This window comes from Gadus chalcogrammus, chromosome 18 (assembly GCF_026213295.1).
Source record: "Gadus chalcogrammus isolate NIFS_2021 chromosome 18, NIFS_Gcha_1.0, whole genome shotgun sequence".
NCBI lineage: Eukaryota > Metazoa > Chordata > Actinopteri > Gadiformes > Gadidae > Gadus > Gadus chalcogrammus.
In genome coordinates, this window is record NC_079429.1 from 15,672,414 (window position 1) to 15,693,564 (window position 21,151).

The window sequence follows — 21,151 nt, forward strand, 5'->3', positions numbered from 1 at the left end:
TTCAACTCCTCCGAGTGTCGAGGTGTCCCTGAGCAAGGCACCTCACCCTAAATGCTCCCGACGAGCTGGCTGTCGCCTTGCATGGCTGACTCCGCCGTCGGCGTGTGAACGTGTGCATGAACGGGCTAATGTGTGGCAATATTGTAAAGCTCTTTGAGTGGCCACTGGTTAGAAAAGCATGGTATAAACCGTCTGTTTTATCCTTATAATGAGCGTAGTTTCATAGAGGGAAGTGGCATTTGTGGCATCGTTATGTTGTGTTAAGAAAACCGTGTACAACGCTACAGTGTTTTTCGCTCATGAGCCACTCTGAGAGCAGGTTGTGACGGCTCTCTGCTCCCCAGGGGGTGGTGCTGTCCAAGCTGGTGGAGGACTTCTTCAACATGAAGGAGGAGATCCTCTCGCGGGACTTCGACCTGGGCTTCTCCGGGAACTCAGAGGACGTGGTGATGCACGCGCTCCACCTGCTGGGCAACTGCGTCAACGTCACCAGCAGCTCCAACCGCAACGGCGAGTTCACCGTCGCCCCGAGCAACACGGTGCCGGCGCTGTTCGAGCTCAACTTCTACAGCAACGGCCTCTTCCACGTCTTCATCTCCGACGCCGTCATCGGTAGGGAGGGGGCTGCGGTGCTCAGTGTGTGTGCGGTGCTCAGTGTGTGTGTGGTGCTCAGTGTGTGTTGCCGAGTGTGCAGTACGGAGTGTGTTGCTGCGATGCCATAATGAGTCTGCAAGCAGGACGTGCGACGCCAAGTGTGCGACGCTAAAGGCTTTGTTATGGTTCCGCGTCGACGCAACGCAAGGGGGTTTACCGACCCCCGTTACGTCCTTGCGTCCAAAAAGTTGTAACCTTGCGTCGAGACGACGAAGCAGCAAGGGGCTGTGATTGGTTTGCTCGCTTAAACCCGCCGCAGAACCAACACAGGTTCACGACTGCGTCGAAGCGTCGGCGTGGTCATTGCGTTGCATCGACGTGGAACCATAAATAGGCCTCGAGTGCGCCGCGTTTAGTGTGGGACGGTCGGTGTGAGATGCTTCACGTGCCATGCCAGGGGCGTGATGGCGCTCTTCCATCTGCATAGATAGTCTTCCCTAGTGGCTATCCATTCGTTTTGGCCCATACCCCCTACACCTGACACCCTTGATAGAGTCACAGTCACGCCTGCTGTAAATGACCTTTACATTCCCCCCCCCCCCCTCCCCCCCTTAGCCTGCAGCGTGCTGGCACTGCAGCGGGAGCTGGCGGCCGAGAGCCAGTCCTCCCAGAGCGCTGCGGTGGGCGGCGCAGTGACCGCCAGCTGCACCCTGCTGAGCCAGGAGAGGCTGATCCGCAAGGCCGCAGGACTCGCCCACTTCCTGACCAATGAGGTGGCGGTGGCGCCGGTAAGTCCCGCCCTCGGCCACCCCCCCCCCCACAGTGATTGATGTGTAGCGATGATACAATGCGTAGCGATGAAATACAGGTTCATAAAAAACATTGAATCATCGTCCTGGTGAAAATGCATTTAGTAAAAATAAAGTATTTCTCTGCTCGATAATGGATTGATGAAGTAAATCACAATAGTTAAAAAATAAGAAAAGACATTATACTACTCTACGTTATTGTAAATATATGTTTACATTTACAATAGTATATATATAGTATATATAGGGGCGGCATGTGGCTCACGAGGTAGAGCGGGTTGACCAGAAGGTTGCTAGTTAGATCCCCGGCTCCTCGTAGAGTGTCGTGGTGTCCCTGAGCATGTCGCCCCACCCTGCCAGGAGTTAGGCAATATTGTAAAGTGCTCAAAGTGGCCACTGGTAAGAAAAGCTCTATGTAACTGCAGTCGATGATTTATATGTTCATAAGAATGCATAGTTTATACAGTACAGTAGTTCTATGCAAATGGTATTTGAAAGAAATGGTTTGTATTTCTTTCGAGGCGTCACGCTGCTTGTCCAGCGTAACGCCTCGGGGCAGGTCCTGACATCTCCCTCTTGTCCCGTCTCCCTCAGCCCTGTCAGACGGTCTACCAGGTGTTCCACGACGCCGTGGCACGGTTGATCCAGTACGGGGTCCTCTACGTGGCAGAGGTCAATCCACTACCTCGGGGGTCTTCCGTCTCACGCTGGTCGCGGGACCCACACACAATAAACATTATATAATTTTGTAATTTATTTTACATCGCAGAATATTTGTGTGAAGTTCTGGGCCAACACGGCATCCACAGGTGGGGCGACAGAATTCTAAAGTGGGGAAAGCGTTGCTGCTCTATACTGCCCCCGTGTGTCAGAAACAGACAGGTCACCCAGCGTGTTTTCTTTCACTGTAGCATTTGTGTCATGGAACTAACATACCCACACATGAAGCGTGTAACTAAATAAGAGACTAACAACATGTAGCCTGTAACGGTACTGGTACGCTAGGCAAATACCTAGTGGTGTATATATTGGGGGCTAGGTGGTGGCTAGGTCCTTGGACCCCCTATCTAAAGAAAGGTGCTGGTTTCAATCCACTAAATAGTCAAAATAAGATAACATATATTTTATCCTAGCTGGGATTACCTTCTCCCCTTGCATTGGCACAGTTTTCAACGTGTGTGTGTGTGTGTGTGTGTGTGTGCGTGTGCGTGTGCGTGTGCGCGTGCGCACCAGGAGGACCAGGAGGAGTTGAGCCCCAGCCCCACCGAGGAGCCGTGGCCCAAGAAGTTCCCCGAGCCCCTGTCCTGGAGGAGCGACGAGGAGGACGAGGACAGCGACTTCGGGGAGGAGCAGAGGGACCGCTACCTCAAGGTCTGTACCCCCTTTGGCCTTAAGACGCTCATGTAGAAGGCTTTGAGTGGCACGGCTTACAAAAGAGACGGAAATACAGAGTCCATGTTGCTTTTCCCATGTTACTGACTTGAACTTTTGTTCTCTCTCTCTCTCTCTCTCTCTCTCTCTCTCTCTCTCTCTCTCTCTCTCTCTCTCTCTCTCTCTCTCTCTCGCTCTCTCTCTCTTCCCCCCCCCCCCCCCCCCCTCCCACCCCCCCTGCAGGTGAGCACCTCCGCCGAGCCCCAGGAGTTCTTTGTGTTCCTGCAGCGTCTCCTCAGCCCGGTGCTGGAGGCGTACAGCGGAGCGGCCATCCTGGTCCACAGCCTGAAGCAGCCGGTGGACGAGAGGGAGTACACCCAGCAGCTCTTCAGATACCTGCTGACCCGCACCGAGAGGGGCGTGGCCGCCTACGGTAAGCTCTCTCTGATTGGTTCAAAGAGGGCTGAGACACGACGAGACACAGCCCTCGGATTGGTTCCAAGATACAGATAAGCTTCATTTATCCCGGACTAGGATTTGGGTATCACAGAATGTCAGTAATATTCAAGGGAAAATGTAATCAAATATAGTGAGTAAAATGCGATAAATAATGCATGTAAAAAATATATTTAAATACGATTATGAACATTCAGAAGAAAAATATATATACTTTTTGCAAATGTACAGAAAAAAAATATATATACCGGTACTGTATATTTGAGAAAGAAAAAGTACATAATGTATGTAATTGTGGCCAACACTATGGTATATTCTTCATTAGGTTTTATACCTTTTTTACTCTGTTGTTTGATTGTCTCCTGATTTCTTTATGCATATTGTTTGTTATCTTCACGGTAGATTATTTATGTTGTGATTCAGTCATGTGAACTGCAGTTTGGTGAAGGTTCCCAGTTGACCAATCATGCATCTGTTTTCCTCTAGGTGAAAGTGCAACGCACTACCTGGTCAAAAACACAGTGAAGACGTTCAAAGAGCTTGGGGTGAGAGCAAACATAAAAAGCTAATCCTTTTTAATAATAATGGATTAATGTGACATCAGTTGTGCTGAGTTGAGAACTGGTTAACATCTGGGAAACTATCATAATCATACTGTCTACATTTTTAGACAAGCAACAATGACACTGACATCTTTACCCGTTCCTACGATGTGATTGGCTCTCCAGGTCCTGAAGGAGAGGCGGGAGAACAGGGTGACGACCCTGGAGCTTAGCACCACCTTCCTACCTCAGGCACACCGCAGTAAACTCCTGAACTACATCCTGGCCTTCATCCTGCAGTGACCCCACCCAGGTCCTCCAACACCTCCCTCTCACCACCCCCCACCACTACCAGGACCCCAACCCCCCGTGGAAACAAGGGCTTCTACTGGCTACTTCTTATTTCTCCCAGGTGCTATACTCTGTGGAAAGCTTTACCAGGAAGTGCCTTCATACGCTAGTCGCTAACCGATAGCCGTTAGCTCGAGGAGTCGCGAGGCCAGCCTTCTGTCACTCAAGGGCACAAGTCTCGTCTTAGCCGTAGAGGGAAACTAGCGCTTGGCTGCTAGCCGCTAGCTCTTGGCCGCTGGCAGCTAGCCGCTGGCTCTCAGCTGTTAGCTGCTAGCCGCTATCTCTTATCCATTAGCTCTCAGCAGCTAGCTTTTAGCAGCTAGTTTAACGTATGAACACCCCCAGTGGACGCCCAGAGGTACTGCCCTCTGTCCCGTGTAGATCCTAAACCCCTGGAAGAAATGGGTTCAAAGGTGGAATGAATCTTTAAGGAAACTTTTGAAATGATGATATTACCCTTTCCAACTCTTTAAATAATTATTGTGGTATTGAGAGCAAACTCCATGCAAAGCATGCTTCATTTCATGCAAACGTCGAAAGTCAAACCATCGAATTGTGCATCAGGAATGGCCGTCGACCGGAAAGCGTTTTTATGTCGAATTGTAAACTCATGCAAGTTAACGGATGAATCCGGAAAAAAATATATGTTAAACTTCCCTCAAAAGACAAAATGTACAAATGTGTATAATGCGTAACGCATCAGTGTTGAAGAGCAGACTCTGAAAGCCATTCGACGTTACATGCTAAGTTACACGCATGAAATTAGAGGTGTCATGGTGAAAAAACATTTGATGTATACACCATTTAATCATAAGTATAGATACATAGTTACAACTTTTGTTGTTTCATACATCTAGTAACTATAGAAAACCCTTAGATTATATAGTCTCCCCGCTTAAAACTAGCTAGATGTACTGGATGAAATACCAGCATAGTTCGAGCCTCAAACTCTAGTAGCCAAGTGCAAGGATTTATTTTTCTCTCTCAGATAAGATGATTCAAAAGGAGATGTAGATTAATCAAAAATATGTAACCTATTTCTAAAACGACAAAGGTTTAAATTGATTAAGGACAGAAAAATGTCTAGATTTAAAGATGAGCCTTCTATTTTAGATGTTTTCTCCAGATATTTGGATACATATTCCAGTAGGCCGAATAGTTCTTGCTGTCACTCTTGGGTATTATTTTGACCAGGCTAATGAGATGCTAACTTTGAGATGTACATATCCACTAGTTCCCCTGTCGGCAAACCCGTGTTAGCTCAACCACTTCTGGTTCAAGATGAGGAAAAACACTTTGCATTGTTGTGTCATTGACATTATTTAACCTAAATATTGGTGTTAAAGAAGAATGGTTTTCAAATGGGATTGTCAAAATCATTTTTGTCTGTATCCATTCATTTCTTTCAACCGAAAACATAAAAATGATTGCTTGAGCAGTCAAGCGGATCGAACAAAAGGTACCCTTAATCTTTTAACATGAAGTGTAGGTGATCTGAAGAAGCATGAAGATGTGTGTGTGTGTGCGTGTGTTTCTGTGTGTGTATAGGCCAAGTTGGGAAGACTTTGGAAGGGGGATGTTTGGGGCATTATATGAAACAGTGTAAATATGTTGAATATTAAATTATGAACGTAAAATGACTGTCAAAATGGAGCCCCCTTTGGTTGGTTTTGTGAATAGAAGTGAAGTCTCTGTGGATGTTGAATGGTCAGTGATACAAGTCAAACCCTTAAAAATAAAAATGTGACTACAATATATATTTTTGAATCGGTTGGCATGACCCATGTTATGGAATACCTTCAAACAAATGTAGAGTCATTTGTCCACGGCATTCAACAATCAAATGCTACAATCCACAAGAAGGATGTGTCATGTGGTGAGGGCAACTAGTTATGTATCCGATTCTGTGTGTGTGTGTTGAGATTAAGCTGCTACCAATGTGTAGGCCTACCATATGAACACCATCATTTCAATGTCTCACACAGGACAAACGACTATTATAGCAATACTACTGCAGCAGCTTCAACAGATCCCTGATGGGAAGCCAACACACAATAACAACTCTGTTTTGACCTTTACTTTGCCGTACTGTATGTACTATCACATACATGTACTTCACTGTACTTGCTGTACACTGTATGTACTCTGTACTGTACTTGAAGAATCCTCTGGGCGCCTCAGTACTTCCAAAACAAACTCTGTGCCCAACCCGAGAAATGTCTTTATCGTGTGTGTGTGTGTGCGTGCGTGTGTGCGTGTGTGTTCGGTAAAGTCCCCCCCCCCCCCCCCCCCCTCCCCCGTCACCTCTTGAATGTAAGCTTCGTCCGGGGGGATTTCGAACCGCCGGTCGCCGTGACGATCGTGTTACATGTTGTACGCACAAACGTGTCGCAGTCTAACGACCTCTTGAAGTGAAAGAAAGAGCTTCCCCATTGCTAGCATACTGAAAAACAATGCAAAAACATCTCCTCGGTAGCTGAAAGTACTGATGTGTGTATCAGATACCGGATTCTCTCTCTCTCTCCCTCTCTCCCTCTCTCCCTCTCTCCCTCTCTCCCTCTCTTCCTCTCTTCCTCTCTGCGGTTTGCTGTTTCCGTTTTGTGCATGTTAACACCCGGCCAGCCGGGAATAAAAGAAATGTCAATAATAGTAACAAAAAATAGGAACAATTGCACTTGAGTTTACCGTTAGAGGAATCACCAGCCAACTGGCAGAATAAGTCCTTTTTTTGTTGTTTGTTTGTTGAAACAAAATCAATGTCCAAGCACTGTTGACATCAGTAGGATTTGTTTTTGATTAAATTAATGATCGATTAACCAAAATGCCTGTGCTGTGTCACTTTCTTATGAGGATAAGGGGTGCTAGTATCTCATCTTTTTTTTTTTTTTATATATATATAATTCAAGGTTTTCAAAGCAAGGGCCTCACTGGTATTTTGAGTCTTTCTCACTCTCTCTCTCACACACACTGCACGCATCTCATTCTCTCCCTGTCTCACTTGTCTTGTCTAAAAGTTACTATTCAGCCGTTTCACTTAATTATATATATCATTGGAATTAAGCGAAAGCAACAATGAATTAAAATGACCATTTATGATCAGGTATGGGTTAAGGCTTAACCTGTACCCTGTGGCTTAACCTGATGACATGTTAACGCACAAAATAAGAGAGGAGAGGATGGAGAGGAGCTGACAAGACAGTTACGGTACTCGCACACATGATGAGAATCTTTACATGTGGTCACTATGAACTACAAACTTGCAATTCTTCAGCAATTTTAATATGTTCCATTAGTCTCAAAAGGCAACAGATAAACTATTTATACTGATTGCTATTTGACTGGAATGTTTCTATTCCACTGAAATTATCTATAACAATGATAAGTAGGCATACACATTACATTTGTTGGCTTTTCCTTTTTATTTAAATCACAAGAGTGCAAGAACATTGTAGTTTTTCCATCCACTATTCAGACTTTAAAACCAATAGAAATGATGAATTATTATTTGATTAAAATGAGTCCTCTTCTACATAAATGCCAATGTTAAAAATGTTATAGCATTAAACATGTTAAAGCATCTGGTGAAAACCGACAAAATATAAAGTGTAATCTAACCATTTACTGTGCATTGGGTGATATTCAGCAGCTGTTTATATTCTTATAGAATTTTTCCTTGTTCAATGCCAGCAGTACGACATTAATACAGATCTCTCAGATCAAAATTGTATAGACCCCATTCAGGAATCAACATTGGTACGTTTGGTCATTTGATTATTAAACAAAGACCCTGCTGTCTGTTTGACTGTTGAGAGGGTCAGCGGGGTAGAGCTTATACTACCAGCCTAGACCTGGAGAGAGGATTGGATAGAGAGGCTCACTAAAGGTGCAGCCAGCAGCAAAGAAGATTTGAACCCTGGCTTCCATATCATAAAAGGAGAGCAGACCCTCATCATAGTCACCAAACAGCCCCACCTTCTGCTCTCAGAGGGAGGCAGAAAGCAGGGTCATCTTCTCAGGGGTGAATATCAGCTCACTCACTGGTTAATGCTAAACGCCATATAATCTTGTCTTTATCCACGACCCCAAAGTAAAATCTCCTTGCGGTGAAACTTGCCTCGTGAGAACAAATGTTTGCATGTCAATTTCTGAAGGTTGTTTGAGAGTTTATCCTCTACGCCTCCGTGATGTACTTGTTTCCCATCCTCAGACAGGATGAGCTGGGGATTAATTGTATCAGGATCCAGAGTCACATTTACTTCATACTGCTGGTCCCACTTCAGTTCATCACCACGCAGCTTCGTCACCTCCATGTTCAGTGTCTCCTCCAGCTGATCCAGGGATCACCTCAAGGTCCCTACGAATGACGGAGGACGGACCTCCACCATCGTCCAGTCCCTGGTGGGTGGAGGATTCATCAGGGATCTGAAGGTTTCGAGGAAATTGAGGTTGATTTCAGAGTGTGAGAGCAGCTCCACCTCTGAGCTTCTATTGCTCAGACCTTCTATTTCCTGCTCCAGCTCTTTGAGCTCAGCTTGTTGAGCTTTCTCTGTTATCAGTTGCTCTTTGACCGTTTGGTTGAGATCATCCTGTTTAAATGCAGCACATCAGATCAGTGAGGACCTGCACATGAGGAGGAGGAGGAGGAGGAGGAGGAGAAGAGGGTGTAGTCTAATGGGAGGAGGAGGAGAAGAGGGTGCAGTCTCATGGGAGGAGGATGAGGAGAAGAGGGTGTAGTCTCATGGGAGGAGGAGGAGGAGGTGGAGGAGAAGAAGAGGGTGTAGTCTCATGGGGGGAGGAGGAGGAGGAGGAGAAGAGGGTGTAGTCTTATGGAAGGAGGAGGAGGAGGAGAAGAGGGGGTAGTCTCATGGGAGGAGGAGGAGGAGGAGGAGGAGAAGAGGGGGTAGTCTTATGGGAGGAAGAGGAAGAAAGGAGGAGGTGCACTTGTTTTGGTCACTGCCGGGAGTGGGAGGAGTGTCTTAATGGTCCGTGATCCTTGGAGGAGGGCGTGGGAGGCGTGCTTGTTTCTCTGACCTCTGGTCAGAGGAGGAGGAGTGGGGACACCCAGCCGAGATTCTGAGGAAGAATTTGCTGTCAGAGCGAGGCTTGCTAGGATAGTTCTTTAAGGTTGGCTGTCGAGGATGAGGAAGAGGCAGGTGAGACGGGTGTGTGTGGTTCTGTCCAATAAACAGCGTCTGGACTGCATCGTCAGGGTGAGTCCTATCAGGGTTAGTACGCTTTCAATACAGGGTCTCTTTGCAACTATTCAAACACTAACCACATTCTCTCTCTCTCACTGGGTCCCTCTCTCGACTTAAATCTATAATATATTTGTATATATTTATATAGATATATTAATCAGGGTTTTGTGTGTTTTTGTTGTTGCTACTTTTCCTTTCTCTTTTCTTTCTTTCAATTCACACAAACACACACACAGGGATAGAGTGCAGAGGTCATATATTACCATATTGTGTGTGTCTTCACCAGGTGAGCTCCATAGGGAGACAGGTGTTGGATCATGTGACCTTGATGTGTGGCGTGAGGTCGCTCCAAATCTTTGGTCTCGCCATTTTCCTCGGTGAGAGATTCAAACTCTGGTACCGCCGGTCCGACCATACTTTCTAGTGTGAAGGTGTTGCTCTGTGTGGGAGGAAGAAGAGTTTGTTTTTAATACATTTCCCGTGGAATGCTGACGGGAGTTAACGATGTAATGCGATGACGTCATAGAATAAACAGAGGCAGGATAAGGAGAGGGCCTCACCTCATCTACATTCGAATGTGTATTATTTAGGCAATTCTTTGTTTCTTTGTTTGAAAATATTTATATATTATATTCGATATCTATTTTTTATCGTTTAAATCGATAATTCACCAGGAATAGTTTTGTTGTTATGAAAATAAATCATGAAAAGCTTACATGCAGGCCATATCGACGGGAGATAGTTTTATGCATGCCTTCCACAGGTGTCGAGGACAGACTCATTCCTTATCTACATTTCCCTTTATCTTTGTTCTTTAACCAGAACATGAGTATCTGTTTGTGGATTTGGACCAGAATCTGGGAAAGTACTTTGGAAAAGAATGGAGGAGAACTTCAACGAAGGTGAGTCAACACATCTTCTCTGAACGTCCCTTTGGGAATGAAGAAATTATCCAATCTACTATAATATAATCAAATATCAAAAATCGATCTAAATTCGTCCATTTCTGATCGAATTGTTTCAGGGCACATTTCTTCTATTTCTAAGGGTGCAGCACTATGTGGAGAGTGTAGAACTAATAAAGTAAGTTGGGCTTAACATGGATATTAAATAACCGCTAACATTGAAAAAAATCATGTTATAGCATTAAATCATGAGATTTATCACTTATGGGAGGTTTTTTGTTTTTTTTAGGGACAGTACATCACAAGAGCTGTATTACAGCGATCTGAGACGGAAGATGTTAGATTCTCTATGCGACCAACAGGAGGTGCTGTTCCTCCAGTTGGCGGCTGCGGCGCTACAAGCCGAGATGGGGGACGCTGAGGAGCAGATTCTGGGAGACGGGGATGAGCAAAATGGAAAAGAGAACACAATCGTTTCGGAGAAGAAACAAAACCAGAATTATTTTCTTCCTGAAGATTATTTTCCATCTTGGGTTAAGTGTCTCTTTCTGTTTAACTTTTATTAAGGCCTATAGTTAAAAATATATATATTTTCACACCCAGGCATATCTGTCTTTATGTAAAAGAAAAACGAGCCCAAACATTAAAAGGCTGCATGTCCGTTGTCTGTGTATGAAGTCATCAAAAACAAATGTAGGTCTAGTTAAATTTTTTAATTGTTGCTATTGGCTGACATCAGAAGACCATCATGAATATATTTATTTAAATACATGTATTTGACCACGTACTTATATTCTGAACACATTTATTACGTTATGACAATATTTAATGGTTGAAACAATTAGCAATAACTAAGAGCCTCTCAGGAGTACATTTCCTCCAAGCAATAAGCGTGGTGGAGACCCAGCTGAGGGTTGTTTTGGTTTTGTGTGGCTCCAGCTGATCAGGCATCGCGGCCGTGACTTCCTCCTGCGGCACGCCGGCGCCCTGCACGCCACGCTCCGAGGGCTGGCCCGCCCCCGGGCCATCCGGCGCTTCATAGAGGACGCCAGCGCCTTGCAGGACGTCCCCGTCACTGTCTACACCCTGAGACAGGTCTGAGGGTCCGCCACACCTCACACACTTCTACTGTGTGTGTCTCTTTCTCACACCGCACGCATCTCTCATTCTCATTCTCATTTACTCACACTCTCACACAAACAATGCAAAAACATCTCCTCGGTAGCTGAAAGTACTGATGTGTGTATCAGATACCGGATATTTTTTTTCTCTCTCTCTCTCTCTCTCTCTCTCTCTCTCTCTCTCTCTCTCTCTCTCTCTCTCTCTCTCGTGTGCAGGACAAAAGGGATGTGAGAGGGTGCGTGCATCTCGCTGTGACCTTGAAGGGCTTATGTGTTCATCAGGTTGGTTCCGCTCATCAACAACCTAATCATTAACCAATCGTAAGATCATCTAGGGATGTGGCTTTAAAAAAAAAGACAGAAAAAAACACTTCTTGGTTCTTGCCATTATGTGATGACGTGGCAGGATTTATCGTTATGGGATGCCATTTTACTGACAATACTTTCATTCGGGTATTCATTCAGGTAAATAATAAATGAATGGTCAATGTTCAATAATTGTATGTTGGGGTAGCGTTTGACAACTAACTATGAATATTACTGACAGCAGCCGGTTGTTTCACGTTGCTTTGCTCTCGTTCCAGGAGGTGGAGGGAAAACTGCACCTCCTGTATGACTGTACCTGGAAGGAGATCCACAGCCTCACCTTCAGAGTAGGTCCCAGTAGCTCTTCTTACTTACTGACTGTCTGTCTGTCTGTCTGTCTGTCTGTCTGTCTGTCTGTCTGTACGTCTGTCTGTACGTCTGTCTGTACGTCTGTCTGTACGTCTGTCTGTACGTCTGTCTGTACGTCTGTCTGTACGTCTGTATTTTACTTTCTTTTATTTTTTACGTTTTTTAAAAATAATATTTCTTTCTCAATCTCTCCCCGTCCCTACAGGGTAAGAGGTTTGAGGTGCAGACCGGGGGGCGGCTTGGGGTGGTCTCACTGATGGTGTACTACACCGCCTCCCCCTGCCACTCCAGGCTCCTCCTGCGACACCTGCAGCAGACCCACCGCTACCAGCTCGACAACCGGAGGACCCAGCGGCCCGACACCGGAGCTCGCGGTCCGTCAGGCGCTTCGTGTGGTCATTTGGCAGTACTGCAGGGGACTGGTCATAACTAAAGTCTGTCTTTCCATAGTTGGTCAGCTGTACCGGGAGGCGTCCATCTGTGACCTAGCCTGGCTAGGAGAGAGGCTACGTTGCGCTAGCAGCAGCAGCCTCACCACATACATTTCTGAATACAACAGCGACCACACAACCCCCAAGCCGTCGCCGTTGCCCAGAGACAGGGCTGGAAGACCTCCTGTGATTGGTAAGTCGGGCTGGGATGTTGGCTGTCGACCAATGGGAAGTACTTGGACCTTGTATTGGAAGTTCATGAAAATGAAATAAATAAAAAATCAAATGTACTAAAACAGTGAAACTACAATATTGGGGTATGGTTATGGCCCGGAGCTTTATCGACATGGCCTATAAGGAAGAATCATCTGGAACACACTAAGGCCCAATCCCGTTTCTTTGCTCACTGTCTCAACCCTCATTGCTACCCCTCATTGCTACCCCTAACCGATCCCCTACCAAATGGGACAACCCTACCCTGTGACGTCATCATGGCCTCCCCGTGCCCCCTAGCAGATAACCAGACCCCTGGTAATGTTACAAGAGACAGACTGGCTGCCATTGTCTCGGGCAACGAGCAAGACCCATTGTAAAGATGTTTAACCTGAAATGGTATTTATATTTTGTAATTGGCATGTTTAAATAAAGTATTAAAAAAAAAATTAATACTATTTGTCCCTCATAATATACCTTTATTTTGAATGTCACTTAGCTACATGTTAAAGGTGGTATTAGGGTGCACTCACACTAGGCCATCTGGCCGTGGCCGTTGCCCGTTTTCACACCTAACCGTGCTCAAATGGCCCCATTGTTCTCTGGCCTGCACTCACACTAGGCCATCTGGCCGTGGCCGTTGGCCGTCGCAGCTGTGGCCTGGCCACGGAAGGCTCTTGTACATACGTCATCACGTCGTAACACGTCATCAACAAGCGTCCGCTGCATGGACCATAATAAAGTCTGCCGCCAGTCAGAGTTTTAACAACAATGGACAACAACACAGAGAACACACCAACAGTTGAACTGCTTGACGCGATGTTTACCGTTTAATGAGAAAGAAGGCTCGTCGCCTTTATTATGTCCGTGGTCGTCGCATTGACTATACGTCATCCAGCTCAGGTTGCGTAGCCGTGCGTGTGCGCGTGTCGGCTCATTAGCATCTGTACCGTAGCGGCCCGTGCCGTAGCAGCACACCTCTCCCAAGTGGCCAAATTGGCCCGGCCTGGCCAGATTGGCCACACTCACACTGGCAGATTTGAGCATGGTTAGGCCACGGCCACGGCCAGATGGCCTAGTGTGAGTGCACCCTTAGATAATAATCGGTTATGAACAAGAACACTTTATAAGAAACACTGAACCACACATCTAAAAATACACGCACACGCATCTAAAAATACACACACACGCACACCTAAAAATACACACACCCACACACACACTCTCTCTCTCAGCTTTTGAGAGAATGGTGGAGAATCACATCTTCCATTCATTCTTCCATCCTTTCCGCCAACTTTGCCTCGCTCTCCTCATGCCTCGCCTGCTCCCTGGCACTCTCCTCTTGGAAGGGGTGTCTGGGGTGGTGGAAGAGGTGCCTGGGGTGGAGGAGCATGAGGGAGAGGTGGGGGGGGGGCTGGTGGCAGTGGACTCAACGAAGTCCTGAAAGAAAACGAATAAGAAGGAATTAGGAATTATATGCCAGAACTGGTTGATATGGCCATATGTTATGTACAATATATAATAGCTATGTACACAATATAGTACTGCCAAAAAATACATTGATTAACCATGTAATATTACTAATATAATATATTAGTATATATAATAATACTTATAGAATATTACTAATATAATATAATATAATATATTAGTATAAATCTTATTTTTAACCTGGAGTCACTAGAACATGGAAGATCTGGATATCATACGACATGATATGCAGCCCGGTCTGCAGCCCGGTCGATGGCCGGGCTGCCGGCCGAGAACCGGGGTCGGGCGGCCCGCGAAAGTCGGCCTCGCGATCTTCCGCGAAAGTCGGCCGCGGACTTTCGCGATCTTCCGAGAGTCCACGGCCGGGCTTCGAAGCCCGCGGCCGGGCTGCAGAGTATAATTAATAAAATAATTACTAGTTAATTACAGAGAAAACACTTACATTTGGGTTTTTCCAATCCTGTCGCATCTTTTCGCCCTCCATCTTGTCTAGGATATTTCTTGATTTTCAGTTTTCTCGCAAGGTATTGTGGGAGCAAGTCAGAACTGAAGCGCTTTGAGGGTGCCCATGGAAAATCTCAATTTTGAGGGGATGTTAGCCCTCCCCCTTACCCCTCAAGCTACCTTAAAGTGGTATTGGGACGTTGCTCCACGGCGCGTGAACGCGCAACAGCGAGGGTTAGGGTTGAGATTTTCTATGTAGCAAATGAATGAGATTGGGCCCAACACTCATGGTTTGGAGCTCTGTTATTTCCCATCTGAACATCCTTTGTCTGTCTCTGTGTGTTTGTTTGGTCGACTCAGCAGAGGTGGAGATGTCAGTGGATGACCCACCAGAGATTCTGGTGGATGGTGATCGAGAACTCCTGGTGGATGACCCAACCCAGGTCCCGTGGCTTGCAGATGGTCTTTGTGTGTCGTGGGTGTGGTCAGGCCACCAGTGACCTCCTCCTACTGGGTAGCTGTGTGCCTCCTCTCTTTGTCGAACTGGATTAAAAATTTAAAATTCCAGGGGTCACTGATTAGTTATCACCTGTGATACATCTAAATTGGCTTATCCAGATATGACACAGAGCACCGTACTTTAGAATTGACCGCTCTTACATCTTACCTAGAACCTCTTTAACAGTGCCAGTATTAGGGGTTTGACATAGACTGGGTAGCCCCGCCCATTCTGCCGGCGATTTGAGTTCTCCCTGCACAAGGGTCTGGAGAAGAGCAATACATTTCTTTCTGCTTCCAATACGTTTTTGCGGGAGCCAATCACCAAGTTGGCTTTTCCCCTTGGCGTACTATTGGCTGGTTTAACACAATGACGACAGGGCTGAAGAAAATGACGGCAGATTCCCCAGACCAACGTGCAATCTACGATTGAGCTTGGTCTGGAAATAGCCAGGCTAGGTTTGACACCATATTGGGACTAACCACGTTCAAACGTATGCACTCAAATTGGCATATATTTATTATTATACAGGGATACAAACTAAATTATTCTGATGACCGTGTTATTGTTAAATTAAGTTTAAGTATTAGATAAGAAAATGACACTATGATGTCAGTCTGTCTGATGCTGTGGTGGTGTGTTCATCTCATTCTCTGCCGTTTGTTTTTCAGGAATTACCCTGGAAATGAAATATTGGGGTACAATAGATGCATAACATTAGATTAAAATAAGTTTAAATAACTATTGCAATAGATTACATTCAAAACTGTACCATAGATTCCTTTGCCAAAGGTTTTCTTTTATAATTCCATTCAAAGACATCATACATAAACCACTATGATGTTGTTTATGTATGGGGTGTGTATGGCGTGGAAAGGCCAGTTTCATCTTACCGCAACCTTCAAACACACAGACCATTCACAGCGCTTTACATGGACAGGAATCAAATTTCTAAAGAATTAAAAGGGAAATCTAAATAAAAAAAGGGAAAGAATTAGAAGCGTTCGTTTTGTACCCAGTAAGAAATGCAGGTTCAACCAACTGAAGTTCAAATGGAGTCCTTCCTCTGCTCTCTGAAGGTGCTGAAGAGGAAGGTCCTCACTGGGATTTCTGTGGACTAAAGAAATGTCATCCAATATCACAAGCCCTGACATGCTGTTCAATTCATAAATACCCAGCCTTCTAATCGATAACTTTATGAATCATGCCAGGTTGTCATGATGTTAATGTTAATAATGTTGGTATGATTGGCCTGAATTCTCAACGGTAATGTTCAGGCCTGTTTTGACCTTTTCAAATTTGGACACATCCACATGAGATCAACTCCACCAGGAGTTCAGATTGATCATTATTACTATTAAAGTATTTGAGACATTTTACACCTCGTTATTTTTTTGGTTTACTCTCTTGGTAAAAAGTGGGGGTGTTATTGACAACATTGATAAACAACGCCGTTGTTTAAGGATTGCATAAGGTGACCCGATCAGAACAAGGAAGTAGTAAATTAAACCAAGAAGAAAGGAAAATCAGATCAGCGCAGTCTGGGCATACAAAGACAATCATAGATAATTTACGGAAAATAAGCATCCATGACACTTTCCATGTCCTGATTGATGGCCTAGCAACCCAATACTGCAATCGAGCAAGCTGCTACCTCATGGGCAGTATATTCCCTATGATTCACACTGCTACCTCATGGGCAGTATTCCCTATGATTCACACTGCTTCCTCATGGGCAGTATATTAAGGATTAAGGATTAAACATTTGCCTCGTGCAGTAGTCCCTAACAATGACATACATAATAGAGAAAAATTGACTGTTTTCCGCAAGGAATTATTAATGACCCCAATTTATACAGGAAATATCAAACTTCTTCTAATTTGTTGGGAATTCCAATGTGTTTTGATGGTGATATGATTGACATTGAATGCCATCTTCTGTCCCCTCCACTCTCCTGTTCTCCTCTACTTGTTTAATCTATTTGTCTGCCCTCCTCCTGGTCTCCACGCCTCCCTGTCTCCATTCTCCTCCTCTCGTTTCCTTGCCTCCTCTCTCCTTGGTTGTGGTTGGATAGTCAAAAACATTACGTCCTGTCCATTCTTCACCTCTTTTTTTTTTACCGCAATGAAAAGTTCAAGGAATGATGTGAAGGTGTCTGAAACACAGAGGGAAACTCTACACTTTGTCCTATAAAACTCAATAAAATAACTTCCTTTGTTGTCTGAGTTTCACGCCCTGCCTATCCATGTTCTAGATATTGTATCATGGCCTGTATAAGGTGACACGTCGTTCTTCAGAGCTGTATCAATCCCACCACCTCTGCGACAAACAAAGACATCATTGTGGTTGAGAATAAAAGTTCATTAATAAAGACGGCCGTTGATACACCAAAGTGACTGAGCTTGGTGAATTGTACGACTTATCACTCACACTTTGTCAGATATACACCTCTGCACATGTATAAACCATCACTAACAAGATTACTTAAACGTGATCCACAGAGACATCCAAGATACCGCATTATCATTGAAGTAGCCAGCCGCTTGTGTTGTCTGTGGTGGCGAAGAATCTCTTTTATTGTTTATTTGATATGTTGATCCTCTGCCTGATGTCCAATATCCCTGATTTGCAATGAATGAATGTCTTCCCTAAAACGTTGAAATTATAATTATGTAAACCTGCATGTCAGCCCTTCTAAGAAGAATTTCAAGTTCATACATTTGGAGGCCCCTCCGTCTGAGAAGGTTCCCGACCCCTGCCTTCACGTAATGGACCTACTCCCACTTTACATGTAAATGTCACTTTCCATTAACCACTCATTGCAAAGAAACTAGGAATTCAACAAGGTTTTATTAACCAAACAAAAAAGAGTCTCAGAGGCAGTAAATTCATTTTTACTAATTCATAACAGCTTTATTGTCATGCATGTCAATCCACTTCCTCACTACAGATGGTACAGAAAGGGAAATGGCCCATTTCAAAATGGGAATAGCCCTGGTAGAGATGTAACCTTGGTGACTTGCGACCCCAGCTCTGGGCCTTAGTTGCAGCGGTCTGTCCCACAGCATCTGACCCTCAGATTGTTGGCCTGATAACTCAACAGGTGGCAGCTGAATGCCATCATGCAACGTCTGTAGTAAATGATGGCTGATAGGAAGAAAAAAATCCAATAACTATTACTCCATCAACCACCATCTTTAATAAGATGACAAACAAAACACGACAATCAAACACGCAAAGCACCCACATCTTGAAACATAAGTAACAAGAACACAGGGGAAGAGAATGAGTTATCAAACAGCGAGACATGACTTCACCGGAGGAGGAAGACCGGTCAGCTAAAGAGCAGCATGTATCGGGTCGGATAGAAGGGCGTGTGTACTTACGGGCGGGAGGTAGGAGGTGCAGACTTGCGCAGACGTCGTTGGGTCCACGGCACGTCTCAACCCTGTTGGAACAGCCTCTACCGATACACCGGTTGCACCTCAGAGCTTCTCCTACAGATCAAGTATATTAGATATGAGTGGTTGGTATTCTTTAAGTGGGCCATTTAAATGGAGACATTTGGGCTGTAGGCCTCGACTCACCAAAGCTGAAGGCCAACGCAAGCACCAGAACAACCGCTAAAGTCTTCATCTTTCTTCTCTCTCTGGACTGATCCTCTTGCTTGTCTAGAAGAAGAATTTGGATTTGGATAATGGCATGGAAGTGTCCACCCCATCGTCTATGAGTGTCGGGGGTGTGGTCAGGCCACCAGTGACGCCCCCTTCCTCCTCCTACTGGGCAGGTGTGTACCTCCTCTCTGGATGAACGGGAGGAAAACTTAAACTGAACTTAAACTTACTGAAAGGTCCAGTGGCTGTGATTCCCTATCGAGGATGATCGTTGATAGCCCGACATCTCCGGACCAATCCGCAAATTAGTGTTCAGCTGTGACTGCCAGGCAAGATGGATTCCCTGAAACAGAGCCAGGAGCGGCCTTGAATCTAAATGGTATACAGAGCACTATACTCACTAATTACTGACAACCAATGACACAGAATTGACCGCTCTTACCTACAGCCTCTTCAACAGTGCCAGGATTAGGGGTTTGACACCCATTGGAACCACCCACGGTCAAACGTATGCACTCACTGTATTGTAAGTTGTATTATTATATTGTACATACGAGCCACGAATTGGCATATATTTATTATTATACAGGGATACAAACTAAATTATTCAAATACATACCAAATTATCTAAATAAAAAAGGGAAAGAATTAGAAGCGTTCGTTTTGTACCCAGTAACAAATGCAGGTTCAACCAACGGAAGTTCAAATGGAGTCCTTCCTCTGCTCTCTGAAGGTGCTGAAGAGGAAGGTCCTCACTGGGATTTCTGTGGACTAAAGAAATGTCATCCAATATCACAAGCCCTGACATGCTGTTCAATTCATAAATACCCAGCCTTTTAATCGATAACTTTATGAATCATGCCAGGTTGTCATGATGTTAATGTTAATAATGTTGGTATGATTGGCCTGAATTCTCAACGGTAATGTTCAGGCCTGTTTTGACCTTTTCAAATTTGGACACATCCACATGAGATCCACTCCACCAGGAGTTCAGATTGATCGTTATCACTATTAAAGTATTTGAGACATTTTACACCTCGTTATTTTTTTAGTTTACTCTCTTGGTAAAAAGTGGGGGTGTTATTGACATCATTGATAAACAACGCCGTTGTTTAAGGATTGCTGCAGGTGACCCGATCAGAACAAGGAAGTAGTAAAGGAAAATCAGATCAGCGCAGTCTGGGCATACAAAGACAATCATAGATAATTTGCGGAAAATAAACATCCATGACACTTTCCATGTCCTGATTGATGGCCTAGCAACCCAATACTGCAATCGAGCAAGCTGCTAGCTCATGGGCAGTATATTCCCTATGATTCATACTGCTTCCTCATGGGCAGTATATTCCCTATGATTCCCATTGCTTCCTCATGGGCAGTATACTAGTCGCCTACACATGAGGATTAAACATTTGCCCCGTGCAGTAGTCCCTAACAATGCCATACATAATAGAGAAAAATAGAGTGTTTTCCGCAAGGAATTATTAATGACCCCAATTTATACAGGAAATATCAATCTACTGCTGATTTGTTGGGAATTCCTCTCTCCTTCTCTCCTCTACTTGTTTAATCTATTTGTCTGCCCTCCTCCTGGTCTCCACGCCTCCCTGTCGCCACTCTCCTCCCCTCGTTTCCTTGCCTCCTCTCCCTCTTCTCTCCTTGGTTGTGGTTGGATGGTCAAAAACATTACGTCCTGTCCTTTCTTCACCTTTTTTTTTTACCGCAATGAAAAGTTCAAGGAAAGATGTGGAGGTGTCTGAAACACAGAGGAAACTCTACACCTTGTCCTATAAAACTCAATAAAATAACTTCCTTTGTTGTCTGAGTTTCACGCCCTGCCTATCCATGTTCTAGATATTGTATCATGGCCTGTATAAGGTGACACGTCATTCTTCAGAGCTGTATCAATCCCACCACCTCTGCGACAAACAAAGACATCATTGTGGTTGAGATTAAAAGTTCATTAATAAAGACGGCCGTTGATACACCAAAGTGACTGAGCTTAGTGAATTGTACGATTTATCACTCACACTTTGTCAGCTATACACCTCTGCACATGTATAAAACATCTCTAACAAGATTACTTAAACGTGATCCACAGAGACATCCAAGACACCGCATTATCATTGAAGTAGCCAGCCGCTTGTGTTGTCTGTGGTGGCGAAGAATCTCTTTTATTGTTTATTTGATATGTTGATCCTCTGCCTGATGTCCAATATCCCTGATTTGCAATGAATGAATGTCTTCCCTAAAACGTTGCAATTATAATTATGTAAACCTGCATGTCAGCCCTTCTAAGAAGAATTTCAAGTTCATACATTTGGAGGCCCCTCCGTCTGAGAAGGTTCCCGACCCCTGCCTTCACGTAATATGCCTACTCCAACTTTACATGTAAATTAGGGATGGAACGGTTTATGAAAACACTCCGAACCGTTC

The 21,151-nt window shown here is 44.8% G+C and overlaps 2 protein-coding genes across 6 annotated transcripts in view; both read left to right on the forward strand.

The window, feature by feature from the left end:
* gpam (glycerol-3-phosphate acyltransferase, mitochondrial) overlaps nt 1-6,389 on the forward strand; it is a 28,933-nt gene extending 22,544 nt beyond the window's left edge. Inside the window, exons 15-21 of the mRNA XM_056577028.1 lie at nt 345-612; nt 1,210-1,382; nt 1,998-2,075; nt 2,637-2,774; nt 3,018-3,207; nt 3,717-3,775; nt 3,959-6,389. Of these exons, the coding sequence (XP_056433003.1) occupies nt 345-612; nt 1,210-1,382; nt 1,998-2,075; nt 2,637-2,774; nt 3,018-3,207; nt 3,717-3,775; nt 3,959-4,075 (1,023 nt within the window). The 3' untranslated portion in view covers nt 4,076-6,389. The remainder of the gene's footprint in view (nt 1-344; nt 613-1,209; nt 1,383-1,997; nt 2,076-2,636; nt 2,775-3,017; nt 3,208-3,716; nt 3,776-3,958) is intronic.
* A 2,776-nt stretch (nt 6,390-9,165) lies between these two features.
* LOC130371299 (FERM domain-containing protein 6) lies at nt 9,166-17,516 on the forward strand. Of its 5 annotated transcripts, none has more exons than XM_056577031.1 (11): nt 9,166-9,348; nt 9,608-9,698; nt 10,144-10,223; nt 10,346-10,404; nt 10,516-10,759; nt 11,166-11,321; nt 11,564-11,629; nt 11,932-12,000; nt 12,228-12,396; nt 12,473-12,646; nt 14,962-17,515. In XM_056577031.1, the coding sequence occupies exons 1-11, from the start codon at nt 9,262-9,264 to the stop codon at nt 15,099-15,101; spliced, it is 1,335 nt and encodes a 444-aa protein (XP_056433006.1). In that variant the 5' UTR covers nt 9,166-9,261; the 3' UTR covers nt 15,102-17,515. The 5 variants fall into 5 exon arrangements, with proteins under 5 accessions (XP_056433006.1, XP_056433007.1, XP_056433008.1 ...); XM_056577032.1 differs by having other exon boundaries at nt 14,965-17,514; XM_056577033.1 differs by having other exon boundaries at nt 9,166-9,333; nt 14,962-17,514.
* Nucleotides 17,517-21,151: the final 3,635 nt, after the last annotated feature.